Source organism: Trichomycterus rosablanca, chromosome 8 (genome assembly GCF_030014385.1).
Source record: "Trichomycterus rosablanca isolate fTriRos1 chromosome 8, fTriRos1.hap1, whole genome shotgun sequence".
In the NCBI taxonomy this organism is placed as follows: domain Eukaryota; kingdom Metazoa; phylum Chordata; class Actinopteri; order Siluriformes; family Trichomycteridae; genus Trichomycterus; species Trichomycterus rosablanca.
In genome coordinates, this window is record NC_085995.1 from 29,250,620 (window position 1) to 29,265,370 (window position 14,751).

The 14,751-nt window shown below is 40.6% G+C and overlaps 1 protein-coding gene across 7 annotated transcripts in view; it reads right to left on the minus strand.

Moving 5' to 3' along the window:
* The window catches only part of rapgef2b (Rap guanine nucleotide exchange factor 2b), a 189,654-nt gene that overhangs the window by 26,778 nt on the left and 148,125 nt on the right, over positions 1-14,751 (minus strand). For all 7 annotated transcript variants that reach the window (XM_063000661.1, XM_063000660.1, XM_063000659.1 and 4 more), the window contains 9 exons: positions 14,568-14,745; positions 12,157-12,293; positions 10,185-10,343; positions 5,668-5,820; positions 5,212-5,376; positions 3,689-3,796; positions 3,395-3,598; positions 2,070-2,178; positions 26-302 (listed from right to left, as the gene is read on the minus strand). In XM_063000661.1, coding sequence (XP_062856731.1) covers positions 26-302; positions 2,070-2,178; positions 3,395-3,598; positions 3,689-3,796; positions 5,212-5,376; positions 5,668-5,820; positions 10,185-10,343; positions 12,157-12,293; positions 14,568-14,745 — 1,490 coding nt within the window. The remainder of the gene's footprint in view (positions 1-25; positions 303-2,069; positions 2,179-3,394; positions 3,599-3,688; positions 3,797-5,211; positions 5,377-5,667; positions 5,821-10,184; positions 10,344-12,156; positions 12,294-14,567; positions 14,746-14,751) is intronic.

A 14,751-nucleotide genomic window follows, 5' to 3' on the forward strand; every position in this document is an offset into this window, starting at 1 on the left:
ATCTTCCATATCAAACTTTACTTACTTGTACGGTTTAGGTGGTAAAATGCTTGTGAGGGTCTTGTCAAAGATCTTCTTGAGCTTGTTCCGACCGCCCACCGTGTTGGCTTTGGCTTTCTTGCTTGCTTTCTCCAGACCCATCACCTGCTCCACATCTACGGCCAAGTCAGGAATGGAGAAACGGCTCGCTTTTTTAATGTCCCCAATTTTGGGAATGTGGGGAGCCCCATTTTTCCTGTCCAGCTCCTCATCGGGGTCCTGTTCCTGCTCATGCTCAGGTCGTGCCAGGAGCTCCTTAAAAACTGAGACAAAGATGATTATGGTTTCACCAACTGAGACCTAGACTTAGATTCTAAAAATGATGCAGGAAGAATGTAGTTCTGCATTTAGCACCTATAAATCTTCACTGTATAATCTTACATGGTGAAACACAAATTATTGCACTGTTAGAAGACCTCTATAGCTAGCCTTTGACATCAGGGCAGCATTTTAAATGTACTGAAGCAAGGATTGTCAGACTTTTATAGCTTAATCTGTTGTTTTTAAAAAACCTTCTTGTACGATATCCATTCTACAACATTAAAATGCATTTTGGTGGCAGAAAACACCATTTTTTGCCAACTTCCAAACAGACTTGAGCATCTTAGATCATTATCCCAGTTAAATCTATAAAGTCCATTCATATGCTAATCCTCTCACATCTCAAGTTCTCTCATCCTTAATCAGTATTATATCTAATATGGTTTTATAATGCCTTCAGATAAAACTTGAAAAGATGGCAAAAACCATGTTACGAGTCATAATAAAACTGTTTCAAGACAAGAAATGAAAAGCAGGAGCTGGCTACTGTCTTGGCCTAACATAATAACAAGCTAGCACATAGCCTTTAGTTCTTTTATGTAAGCAAGGGCTGTCTATTTCCTTGGCTGCTCCCATTAGGGGTCGGCGGCGGATCATGATCCGCATTATTGATTTGGCAGTTTTTATGCCGGATGCCCTTCCTGACACAACCCTCTCTATTTAGCCGGGCTTGGGACTGGCACTACAATGCACTGGTTTATGCATCGTACCTAGAGGACAATTTAGTGTCTCCAATTAGCCTGGCTGCATGTTTTTGGACTGTGGGAAGAAAACCGGAGCACCCGGAGGAAACCCACGCAGACACGGGGAGAACAAGCAAACTCTGCACAGGAAGAACCCGGACCGCCCCACCTGGGGATCAAACCCAGGACCTTCTTGCTGTGAGGCGACAGTGCTACCCACTTAGCCACCGTGCCACACCCTTATGTAAGCAAGGTAAAGGCTGAAACATCAACACTTCCTCAGATGTTTACCTTAATTTCTAGTGAAAGACTTATAATAAGTAAGATTGCAGTTTTATTACACTTACCAATAACTGCAAACTAAAAATCACTGCACCCTAACACCCAAACAATAACAGCCTGATCCAACAAGCTAGATATTAACTTTTCCTGGCTAAAGCAGCTAAAACCATCAAACTATCGACAGATAATTTTTAGGCATTGTAATAAGAAATGGAAACAACTTGTGAGCTCATAGCTAACAGAAATTATAATACAGTTTCAATTCAATTCAAGGTAACAAATCAGCTTCATGCACACAAACTGTGTTAAAGCAAGCTAGGCAATTGTTACTGTTGCATAGCAACAACTCTTTTTGTTATGGAACCACATTCGGCATTATCAGAATTAAAGCATATTTAGCATTAAATTCACTAGTTTCTTTATTTTGTATTTTTTATTCTTGAATAGAGTAATGGTTTTTGGCTCATGTGTGTGACATCACAGCTATGATGTTATGCGCAATAACACACTCCCTCTTATGTTCTATTGCTTAAATGTCCACATTTGAAGAGATGAATCCTACTAGGGTGGGCCATTGACAAGAAATCTCCTATTACAGTAAGTATTACATCTAGTAAAAGCACCATTTGACTTAAGAGTCTGGTAGTATTACATTCAACCCTTTCTGTCAGTCTCAAAAACACAAACATTTCCTTTTTGTTTAAATTATTCTGCCTCTTATATTGACACACCGGTTTGACTTACCTAATAGGTTTGTTTTCACAGTAATGGACAGGTGTGTGTTGTTGCGTAGGATCTCATTAGCTTTGGACAGCTGCACGTTCTCGAAATTCTGTCCGTTCACCTCCAAGATCTGAGAATTTCAGACAGAAATACAATTCAGTTAGGGTGACCAAGATCTGGTTTTCAAAAAAGAGGACACTTGGTCCAGGGGGAAGGAAGAAGGGGGTGGTAATTTCATGTAATTGGTGGTACCATGGCAACGTGTATGGTTTAGAGGTTTAAATAGTTGACAAATGCATCACTACCCATGCAACTCTGTTATTAAACTATAATACATATACAGCTACTTTTAAACAAGACAACTAACAAATGCCTTTATGGCTAGATTCCTTTCCATTCCGTGTTTAGTGTTTAAATAATAATAATAAAAAAATTGTTGTCATATCCAATTACCCAATTGCATTATGCTTCCTCTCTACTGATGTTGAACTCCACCCTGTTTGAGGTGAGCTGTGACTTACACACGCCCCGTCCGACACGTGTGCAGTAGCCAACTGCATTCTTTTCACCTGCACGAGGCGGGTTCATACGCGGATCAGCTTTGTGCACAGAGAGCAACACCCTGATCAACGTCTCTGTGCAGGCGCTATCAATCAGCCAGCAGACATCGTATTTGCATCAGTTATGAGGTCCCGTCCGGCACCCCACTTGAACAACAGACAATCGTTGGTAGTGTAGGCGCCCAGCCTACGAGTTTGAAATGTCAGCTCTGGTGAGCTGGCGTGTTTTACCGCTGTGCCTTATTTGGAGCGTTTTTAACTCTAATTTAATATACTTTAATTTACTTGCTAGAAACCCCACAGTAAGGTGTGTCTTCTAGTGCTTGCTGAGCAATTGCAACAGAATGCAGTGCCATCAAGGTGTTGACAGGAGCCTCTGTGTTTTTATGTGCGCTGTTTCAGAATCAGGGAAAGGCTTTTTAAACAAGACAGCTGTGCAGTCCATTGGTCTGCAATTGTTGTGGTAAAATGCAAAAAAATAAAGGTGAAACACGGAATAGTGAGTGCAGACTCACTGAAACCCTAATTTTTTATAATTTACAAATCCGTCCGGACGCATTTTTTAGGTCCCAAAAAGAGGACATGTCCAGGAAAAAGAGGACTTATGGTTACCATAAATTCAGTAAAAAATCTGATTTAAATGCATTATTGGAATGACATCTGATTCAGGCCAATAACAGTATAACAGTTTTAAAAGAGCAACATGTACAGTCATAATAAAACATCATAAAGTAAGTACTAAAAGAGGTTAAGGTTTAGCAGAAGAGCTTAATATAGGAGAATTACCTGGTCTCCACGTTTGAGTCCCGCTTCTGCAGCCTTACTTCCAGGCTCCACATGCTCAATAAAGATCCTAAAGCCCTTTTCAGAGCCACCAAGAAGGCTGAAGGCCAGAGGAGCCTCACGAGACGGCTTGGTCAAAGTCACCACCCGCAGCTTTGCTTTGGCAGCACAAGCAATGTTTAACAGTCTTAAGTGGCCGTACATTTTCTGTTTCATACAAGCAGAGCAGATAAATTTTATTTTTTTTAGTAAGGGTTTTTAATAAACAGATTAAAATAATGCATGAGAATTGCTCACCTCTCTTTCCAGATTGTTCTCAAACTCTTCAAGAAAGTGTGTCATTTCGGGGTCACCCTCAAAGTCGTTGAAATGATTGTTTACCCACAGCAAGACTACCCGTGTAACCTAGCAACACATCCACATTTCATCATATAGACATATTTGTTATACATAATAGATCATACCTGCCCATCAGCACCAAAACAGAACACCACCAACACACTGGCCCTCTCACCACTTCTGTAAACTTTATGGTCAAAAGCTTGGACAACTATTCCAACACCAGACTGCCTCTAATATTCCGGAAAGGTTTTTGACATAATTTTGGGTGGTGTCTGTAGAAATTCAGGCACCGGTGTCAGATGATATTCATCCCAAAGATGTTCAAAGGGCATTTAGGTCAGGGCTTTGAGTAGGCCACTAGTTCCCTCACACTAAACCAACCAATCTACCAATTGCTGGAACAGGAAAGGACATTTCCCAAATTGGTACTTTACCAAACATTCCAAAAAGCTTTGGAGTTGGAGGCATACCCATTTCCTCACAATTTAGTTTAGTCAACTCGTCTTCCGCTGCTGGAGACTCCGGTCGTGCCCTAGGAGGGTATATTCGCCTGCCTTACGCCCCCTCTGACGCATGTGCAGTACACTGACCCCTTCTTATTCACCCACACGTTCGGTGAATTCGTGCATGAGGCCAGTTTCCCACGCAGACAGCCACATACTGATCCCTGCGCTCCTCCACTTCCTGTACAGGCACCTCAGGCTACTAACCAAGGTCCTTACACAGCGTTGAAGACCCCACCCAGATTAGTCCGGTCTTTTTACCCTCCCGGCATACTTTAAATGGCCAATTTTGTTTGCTGCAGGCACTGCAAATTATGTCAGCTAGAGGGTGCCCTGCCGGGCGGGAGCAGAGTTCAGAATCTCCGCGCTAGTGTGCTAGCGGAATATCCCGCTGCGCCACCTGGGTGCCCGGCAGCATTGAATTTATTTAATATCATTATTTTTTGATGTATAACTAATTTTATATTGTATCATGTTTAGAAGAGTTGCCCACATACTTTTGGACACATGGGGTCTGTTCAAAAACCTAGTAAGCTGCCTTGCTGTCTACTGCCTACCTAGGCAGCTGCCTCAGTAGAGAGGATTTTAATAAGTAATCAACTGGGTTGAGGCAGCACAACCCGCTAGCATGCAAGCTAACATCTCCCTCTGTGTAACAAAACGATTAAATTGTCACTGACAAGCCCAAATTTGCAAATAAATGAAACTTGTACACTGCTAAGGAAGCATTGGATGCTCCGTAATTATTCAGGCAGTTTAAAGCTTCAAAATAAGGCAGCTCTCATAAGGCAGCATTTTAAGGTATCTAAGAATTCAAACAGCCTTCTTGTCGGGAGCGCATGTATGATGACGTATAATGCTGTCTATGTAGAGAGCTCCCCAGGTTTTTGAACAAACCCACTTTGTATATTTTGGATCGGTAGCATGTACATGTAATGAGCGTGTTGCATGTGACATGTGTGTGCATGAGTGTACCTTGTCCCTGAGGCTGGGGTCGTGGAACCACTCCAGCAGTTTTTTGCCCACCACCATGGGGCTGGACAGGAAGGTGCGGTAAGTAAGCAGGAAGTCCTCAATATAGGTGGGGTCTACCACTGAGTGCTCCTCCACCAGGTGCATGGTCAGACGCTCTGTTGTGCCCTGTGATAGTAAATTAATATGTTCAGCCATGACCTTTCCATGTTCCTATAATCACCATGTGTGCACACTAATTAGTGCTACTCTACCCTTTCACTGTGCACCACTCAGCAAGATGCCGTGCTCTGGAATCAATTAATGGACATGTTAAATACACATCTATGTAATGTCAACTGCACGAGTAGGCACAAAATCCCCTGAATGACAGCACAGCTGCATCTATGTTTACAGTTTTGATGGGATTTTTTGCTGTAGGGAAGCAAACACTGTGGTTTTATAACTCATTTCTCTCACCTTGATGACGATGTGTCCTTTTCTAGTGCCGGTGCGATCAAGCTCGCGGTGCTCTTTAACCATGACGATCTCACCCTCCTCCTCCACCTTCTGCATGTTCTTCTCCACCTGGTTCAGGATGCAGCAATAGTCCTGCTGTGCTATACACACAAACTAAGAGAGACAGGGGTAATTAGGTATAATTAGGATGCAAATAGTGAATGGTGTGAAGTCTTAAGTATGGCATATATAATATGAACATTTGGTCACCAAATCTGTTCAGATTTCAAAGTAATTGCAGCCCCATAATATATATGTGATAGACAAGTAAATAGGTAGACAGGTATGTATCTAGATAGGTAGGTAGGTAGGTAGGTAGGTAGGTAGGTAGGTAGGTAGGTAGGTAGGTAGGTAGGTAGGTAGGTAGAAAGATAGATAGATAGACAAACAGACAGGTAGACAGACCAACAGACAGATAGGTAAATAGGTATGTATCTAGATAGACAGGTAGGTAGGTAGGTAGGTAGGTAGGTAGGTAGGTAGGTAGGTAGGTAGGTAGGTAGGTAGGCAGATAGATACAAAGGTAAATAGGTAGGTCAATAGGTAGTTAGGTAGGTATCTAGACAGATAAATAGGTAGGTTGGTAGATATATAGATAGACAACCAGACAGACAGACAGACAGATAGGTAAATAGGTATGTATCTAGATAGACAGGTGGGTAGGTAGGCAGATAGATACATAGGTAAATGGGTAGGTTAATAGGTAGTTAGGTAGGTATCTAGATAGATAAATAGGTAGGTAGGTAGGTAGATATATAGATAGACAGACAGAAAGACAGATAGGTAAATAGGTATGTATCTAGATAGACAGGTGGGTAGGTAGGTAGATAGATACATAGGTAAATAGGTAGGTCAATAGGTAGTTAGGTAGGTATCTAGATAGATAAATAGGTAGGTAGGTAGATATATAGATGATAGACAGACAGATAGATACAGTGCCTTGCAAAAGTATTCAGCCCCCTTGAACTTTTCAACCTTTTGCCACATTTCAGGCTTCAAACATAACGATATGAAATTGTAATTTTTTGTGAAGAATCAACAACAAGTGGGACACAATCGTGAAGTGGAACTTTTTTTAGAAATAAAAAACTGAAAAGTGGGGCGTGCAATATTATTCGGCCCCCTTGCGTTAATACTTTGTAGCGCCACCTTTTGCTGCGATTACAGCTGCAAGTCGCTTGGGGTATGTCTCTATCAGTTTTGCACATCGAGAGACAGAAATTTTTGCCCATTCTTCCTTGCTCGAGCTCAGTGAGGTTGGATGGAGAGCGTTTGTGAACAGCAGTTTTCAGCTCTTTCCACAGATTCTCGATGGGATTCAGGTCTGGACTTTGACTTGGCCATTCTAACACCTGGATACGTTTATTTGTGAACCATTCCATTGTAGATTTTGCTTTATGTTTTGGATCATTGTCTTGTTGGAAGATAAATCTCCGTCCCAGTCTCAGGTCTTTTGCAGACTGCAAGAGGTTTTCTTCCAGAATGGTCCTGTATTTGGCTCCATCCATCTTCCCATCGATTTTAACCATCTTCCCTGTCCCTGCTGAAGAAAAGCAGGCCCAAACCATGATGCTGCCACCACCATGTTTGACAGTGGGGATGGTGTGTTCAGGGTGATGAGCTGTGTTGCTTTTACGCCAAACATAACATTTTGCATTGTGGCCAAAAAGTTCGATTTTGGTTTCATCTGACCAGAGCACCTTCTTCCACATGTTTGGTGTGTCTCCCAGGTGACTTTTTATAGATATCTTTGAGAAATGGCTTTCTTCTTGCCACTCTTCCATAAAGGCCAGATTTGTGCAGTGTACGACTGATTGTGTCCTATGGACAGAGTCTCCCACCTCAGCTGTAGATCTCTGCAGTTCATTCAGAGTGATCATGGGCCTCTTGGCTGCATCTCTGATCAGTCTTCTTCTTGTTTGAGCTGAAAGTTTAGAGGGACGGCCGGGTCTTGGTAGATTTGCAGTGGTCTGATACTCCTTCCATTTCAATATGATCGCTTGCACAGTGCTCCTTGAGATGTTTAAAGCTTGGGAAATCTTTTTGTATCCAAATCCGGCTTTAAACTTCTCCACAACAGTATCTCGGACCTGCCTGGTGTGTTCCTTGGTCTTCATGATGCTCTCTGCGCTTTAAACAGAACTCTGAGACTGTCACAGAGCAGGTGCATTCATACGGAGACTTGATTACACACAGGTGGATTCTATTTATCACCATCAGTCATTTAGGTCAACATTGGATCATTCAGAGATCCTCACTGAACTTCTGGAGTGAGTTTGCTGCACTGAAAGTAAAGGGGCTGAATAATATTGCACGCCCCACTTTTTAGTTTTTTATTTCTAAAAAAAAGTTTAAAATATCCAATACATTTCGTTCTACTTCATGATTGTGTCCCACTTGTTGTTGATTCTTCACAAAAAATTACAATTTCATATCGTTATGTTTGAAGCCTGAAATGTGGCAAAAGGTTGAAAAGTTCAAGGGGGCTGAATACTTTTGCAAGGCACTGTACATATGTAAATAGGTAGGTCAATAGGTAGGTAGGTATCTAGATAGATAAATAGGTAGATAGATAAATAGATAGATAGTTATATATATCTATATACAGTATATATATATATATATATATATATATATACACAGGGGTTGGACAAAATAACTGAAACACCTGTCATTTTAGTGTGGGAGGTTTCATGGCTAAATTGGACCAGTCTGGTGGCCAATCTTCATTAATTGCACATTGCACCAGTAAGAGCAGAGTGTGAAGGTTCAATTAGCAGGGTAAGAGCACAGTTTTGCTCAAAATATTGCAATGCACACAACATTATGGGTGACATACCAGAGTTCAAAAGAGGACAAATTGTTGGTGCACGTCTTGCTGGCGCATCTGTGACCAAGACAGCAAGTCTTTGTGATGTATCAAGAGCCACGGTATCCAGGGTAATGTCAGCATACCACCAAGAAGGACAAACCACATCCAACAGGATTAACTGTGGATGCAAGAGGAAGCTGTCTGAAAGGGATGTTCGGGTGCTAACCCGGATTGTATCCAAAAAACATAAAACCACGGCTGCCCAAATCACGGCAGAATTAAATGTGCACCTCAACTCTCCTGTTTCCACCAGAACTGTCCGTCGGGAGCTCCACAGGGTCAATATACACGGCAGGGCTGCTATAGCCAAACCTTTGGTCACTCGTGCCAATGCCAAACGTCGGTTTCAATGGTGCAAGGAGCGCAAATCTTGGGCTGTGGACAATGTGAAACATGTATTGTTCTCTGATGAGTCCACCTTTACTGTTTTCCCCACATCCGGGAGAGTTACGGTGTGAAGAAGCCCCAAAGAAGCGTACCACCCAGACTGTTGCATGCCCAGAGTGAAGCATGGGGGTGGATCAGTGATGGTTTGGGCTGCCATATCATGGCATTCCCTTGGCCCAATACTTGTGCTAGATGGGCGCGTCACTGCCAAGGACTACCGAACCATTCTGGAGGACCATGTGCATCCAATGGTTCAAACATTGTATCCTGAAGGCGGTGCCGTGTATCAGGATGACAATGCACCAATACACACAGCAAGACTGGTGAAAGATTGGTTTGATGAACATGAAAGTGAAGTTGAACATCTCCCATGGCCTGCACAGTCACCAGATCTAAATATTATTGAGCCACTTTGGGGTGTTTTGGAGAAGCGAGTCAGGAAACGTTTTCCTCCACCAGCATCACGTAGTGACCTGGCCACTATCCTGCAAGAAGAATGGCTTAAAATCCCTCTGACCACTGTGCAGGACTTGTATATGTCATTTCCAAGACGAATTGACGCTGTATTGGCCGCAAAAGGAGGCCCTACACCATACTAATAAATTATTGTGGTCTAAAACCAGGTGTTTCAGTTTCATTGTCCAACCCCTGTATATATATATATATGTATATGTATATATAGATATATAGATAGATAGATAGATAGATAGATAGATAGATAGATAGATAGATAGATAGATAGATAGATAGATAGATAGATAGATAGATAGATAGACAGACAGACAGTCAGACAGACAGACAGATAGATAGATTCTACACACTGTAAAGGTGGTATTTTCCATTTATTATCAGCTGAGTTTATTGACTGATACATAATTTGTAGCTTTAACATAAAAGAGCAAACTGCCAACACGCAGTCTGTGATTACCGCATTAGACTCCCAAGTTACATAAATATTCTAATCGGCATAGTCAACTAAAAGCCAGGTTTTGTTCTCTATAAATTACAGCTCATTCTCTTTTGTTAGGCTGAGACTTACTTATTATTTTAATTATAATATAAATTATAAATTATATTATAAATTAAGGCTAATATAAAATGATTGGAAAATAGACAGTTAATACTTTTGGGCTTCCTAAAAAACCCCAAAACACAGCCAAAGCATTTTATGCATTTGGACTGCATTGTTTCAAGAGACAATTCTCATCCATGGCCTTACCTGACAGTCGTCCACTTTGGTCTTCATCACCCCCTTCATGAACTCCTTCTCCATGGTTGGTGAAACACCAAAACTGTTACCCATGCAGAGGATCTCAGTGCGGCCATCAGGGTACGTAACCTCTACCGAACCGTTCAGAATCACAGACCACGAGTCCAGCTGCACAAAACATAATGATATGAAATATACATTTAACATACAAAAAAGTATTCAATTTTCTAAACTATTTTCTAGCTTAAATAAAAAAAAACTCCATAACATTCCATCATTTTACCAAAATTAAAGAAATAATAATAAAATAAATATCACTTCTGTAACCACTGAACAGGGTCACAGTGGATCTGGAGCTATTTGAAAACTCATCATCGTAATTTACAAAACATCATAATTTCCAAAGGACATATCCACTTCATTTTGTCAACAGATGAAACAATGCCACAGTGACCGGGGTGGAACCCACACTAGCTGTGTCAACAGGTTGTTCTTTAAAGTATTTTTAGCCCAAGAAATGGTAAGACTGGCTTTATTCTCATGCTACACATTCCCCTGCCAACTAACTCAATCTGTTAATAATTAACACCTCTAGATAAACAACAACAACAACAACAACAAAAATTGGGTTTAAGATGATCCAAAACAGGTCAGAGAAGCATTAATCATAACTACTCATAGAGAGGCACAAATGAGGCCATCTCAAAAGCAAAGTATGATCTGAAGCTGAGGTCTTAAAACAGTAAACTAATCTAGACCAGTCAAAGACCTGACTGTAAACCCTTATTTAAGAGAAAAAGAAAGAAAAAGTGGTTATTTATTCATTCATTTTTTATTTAATGTTCAGCTTAATAAGCAAAGTAAAGAAAAAGATCTGAGGTACTTAAAACCACTGTCCAAAACTAATTTCGTAATTGAAAGCATATAAAGTCACATGTTAATATAAATCAAACAGGAAATGCTGTATTGAAACTGAATGAGCAATTTGTGCCTGAAAACTTACTAGTGGGTCTGATTTGAAGCAGCTATTCAGGGACACATGGATTAAGCCTCTTCTAGGACAACATGAAAGACTAATAACTTCTAGGAAGCTTAAGTTGGTGCAACTAGTTATTAAGAAGGCAATTAATTTGTCACAAAAAGGATAGGGGTGTTGGATAACTATGTGCTTGAATGTTCTTGAAAAGAAATGTTGTTTTTGTGTTTAATGATCTGAAATAAATATGAAATGACTAAGGTAATTAGAAAGGGGTCAATTACTTTATGTTCTTGTATATGGTGTTATATCTTTTGCAAGTGTATTGCTCATACATTTAACCTGTCCTCTGTTTAAAACTATTTCAACCAATGAATGGGTTTACTAAATGGGCCAGTGAAGGATAAGTGGTTAATGTACTGGACTATTGATTAGATGGTTATTATTTAAGCCCCACCACTGGGCTCTTAATCAAGATACTTTGGTTGGATTAAATCATGTATCATTAGTAAGTTGCTTTAAATCAGCGGTCCCCAACCTTTTTTGCACCACGGACCGGTTTCATATAAGATATAATTTCACGGACCGGCAGGGGAGGAAGGATTTGCTCAAAAACCCCCACCTAGGGGTGACATGAGACAATAACACCCAAAATAGAAGCAGTGAAAACAGGTTTTCTAGCGATCTCTAATTATTTATTCTTTCTGTGCGGCCCGGTAATAAATAGCCTGCGGCCTGGTGGTTGGGGACCACTGCTTTACATAATAATAATTTTTGCCAAATGCATAACTGCAAAGAAATAAATATAAATGAAAATGACTATTTTATAATTAGGCAGGTCAGATAAGTAGAATTTAAGTCAAATGTGTTTCTGTTTTGTTTTTGTAAACAAAGGGACAGCAAAATTCCTAAATTGTCCATATTAATCAAAAGCTACATATATGGTTGTAATAATTTGGTGCTTATCATATCTGAAATTCCAGTGCATTGGTGATTGAGACTGACCTCCTCGCCATCATTAAGGACGATGGTTCCAGCCCGCTCAACCACGGCGAACACCATGACCGCACACAGCTCCCTCCTTACGGACATGGTCATGTTGGCAAAGGCTGGCAGCTGGTGCATGAACTCCAGTAATTGCTCTGTGGAAAATGGCAGTGAGTATTGCAAGCGTGTTAAAAAGACAATGCAGGAATGAAAGACAAAGGAAAACAGACAAACGAGGGAAATGTGGGCCATTTATCACTCAGATCAGAACATACAGCTTGACTTCTCAAGACGTAATGGGAACACAAAGCCTGCTACAACAGAAAATGACAGGATTGTGTTTTATTTATATGCATTAACATAATTATTGTAGGTGGCTTCTACTACACAGTTTATTGACCTGAGTAGGAGTTTGCTATCCAAAACTTTATTGCACACATGCCATTTTTACTCATTAATCTACACTTTATGACAAAGTGAATTTTTATTTATTTATTTATTTATTTTTTCAAAACTAAATTAACTGAAATCTCTTATTCAGAGAAGAATTAAAACCCTAGCACCTCAAATTGTGGTCAGGTGCATCATGTTCGCTCTATTCTCAAATGTGTCTAGATTTAGATCTAGACACTGTATTTAGGGCTTTGTGTGTTCCCAGGACCACACATGTCTCAATAATTTTTAAAGGGAAGAAGACTGACACAACAGTGAATCTTTCTAGAGTTGTCGTCTGACCAAATTGGGCATCTGCCAATGTAGGGGTGCAAACTTGGTTAGACATAGCCAAGAAGACTGGCACTCTATAGCTGTAGGTTCTGCTAAAGAAGCACTTAATAAAGTATATAATAAAGGGTCTAAATACTTGTGAAATGTCTTCACTTTATCATCGTGGGTGATTTGTGTAGATCGATGGGTTATCTGGCAATTATATTTATTCAAAAACAACTCAATAAAGTGTACAAAAAGCCAGGGGGTCTGAATCCACTGTACATCGAACAAGCCATGACTCTATGTTCCAAGCCAGTGATCCACCCACCCATCTTCCCTAAATAATTTCCAATTCCATTGCACTCACAGCACCTACACTGGAGTACGAGGACCTCAGGCTAAGAGACTCCTCTTCTAACATTAAGTAAAGCTGTTGCTAACATTTTTAATGAACATCAACACAATCCTACAGACAGGTTTAACACGAACAGAGGAACTCTGTGAACTCTTATGTCAGGCTCTGTAATCCACTTGTATCAGCATCTAAATCGGACAGGAGTCACAGTTACATCAGCAAAAATGTGAATTTCAACTCAGCCGTCCCTTGCTTAGACATGACCAGTTACATCTGTAAAGTGCCTGACCAGGCCAGCAACACTGCTGAGACTTAAATCTTGGTTTTCATGATGGTGTATTAGACTGTTAAATTGGACATCCCATTCCAAATCATTTCATAACAATGGAGGCCTTTTTTGCAGCTATAACAGCCTCTTCTCTTCTGTAAAGGCTTTCCACAAGATTTGCACAAGTGTGTTTGTGGAAATTTGTGCTTAGCATTTGAGCATTTGAGTAATTTTTAAGGTCAGGCACTGATCTTGGACGGAAAGTACCTTCCCTAAACTGTTCACACAGTTTAAAGCATATACTTTCTTTTATAGAATAGATTTTATATACCTCTTAGCAATGGGTGTGGCCGTCTACATACTTGTTAATTGACTGTAAAGCATCAAATGTTGGTGGGCAAGTGCATTAGACCGCTGTCCCAAGCGAGCCCACATGGCATAGCTTTTCTGAAAATAAATACTTTGTTTAAAGCTTCAGGAATTACTGTTATTTAGAATCAGTGTTAGCTGCACCAGTAGGTTGCGAAAAAAAACTGTCATTTTCTTTAGTTTGCTTGGTGTGTCCAATAAATCAAGTCCAGCTCATATCAAAGCTTCATAAAGCTGACAGGGGCTGGTGTGTGTTGCACGTGTTTGTGTTATCCCCTCCTGCCCACGGCATGTCTGGGTAATGGCTGCTCTGTGTTAGGAATGTCAGTGCTAAAGCGAAGCGTGAAGAGATGGCCAGTGAATCAAAGTTTTATGTGCTTGGGGAAGCCCTGTCACGTGAGTGACCTAGAAAAATACTGCATCCCCCCTCCTCGCTGCTTCCCTCATTCAACCTCTAACCATCAAACCCTGTACTAAACCACACTGGCAAGTCTGTGCCATTATTTATTAACTGTTTTGGTTTATTTACTTTATCTTGCACCTATTATTCTTGTTACTCCTTAAATGATTCTTTTATCACATTCATACAATCATGACCTTACTGACTAAACAGTTTTATAGCAAGTTGGACAATGTATTTTTTTCTTAGGCTGATTCTTTAAAAGACAAACTCAACTATTCTAATTCCCTGAATAATGTACATAAATTAATAAAATACAAATGTCTTACCTATATCATCATCTGTACGGTCCATGGGGTCTTTCTCCAGGCAGTCACGGACAATGTCTCGGCTCATGAGCGGATCTGAGGCACGTTCGATGTCTTCCTCATCGTCGTCCTCCTCAGAGTCGACTGCGGTCTCGGGAAGACCACTCAGGTCCATGTCGCCAGGCTCACTTTCTGTGGCCTGAAA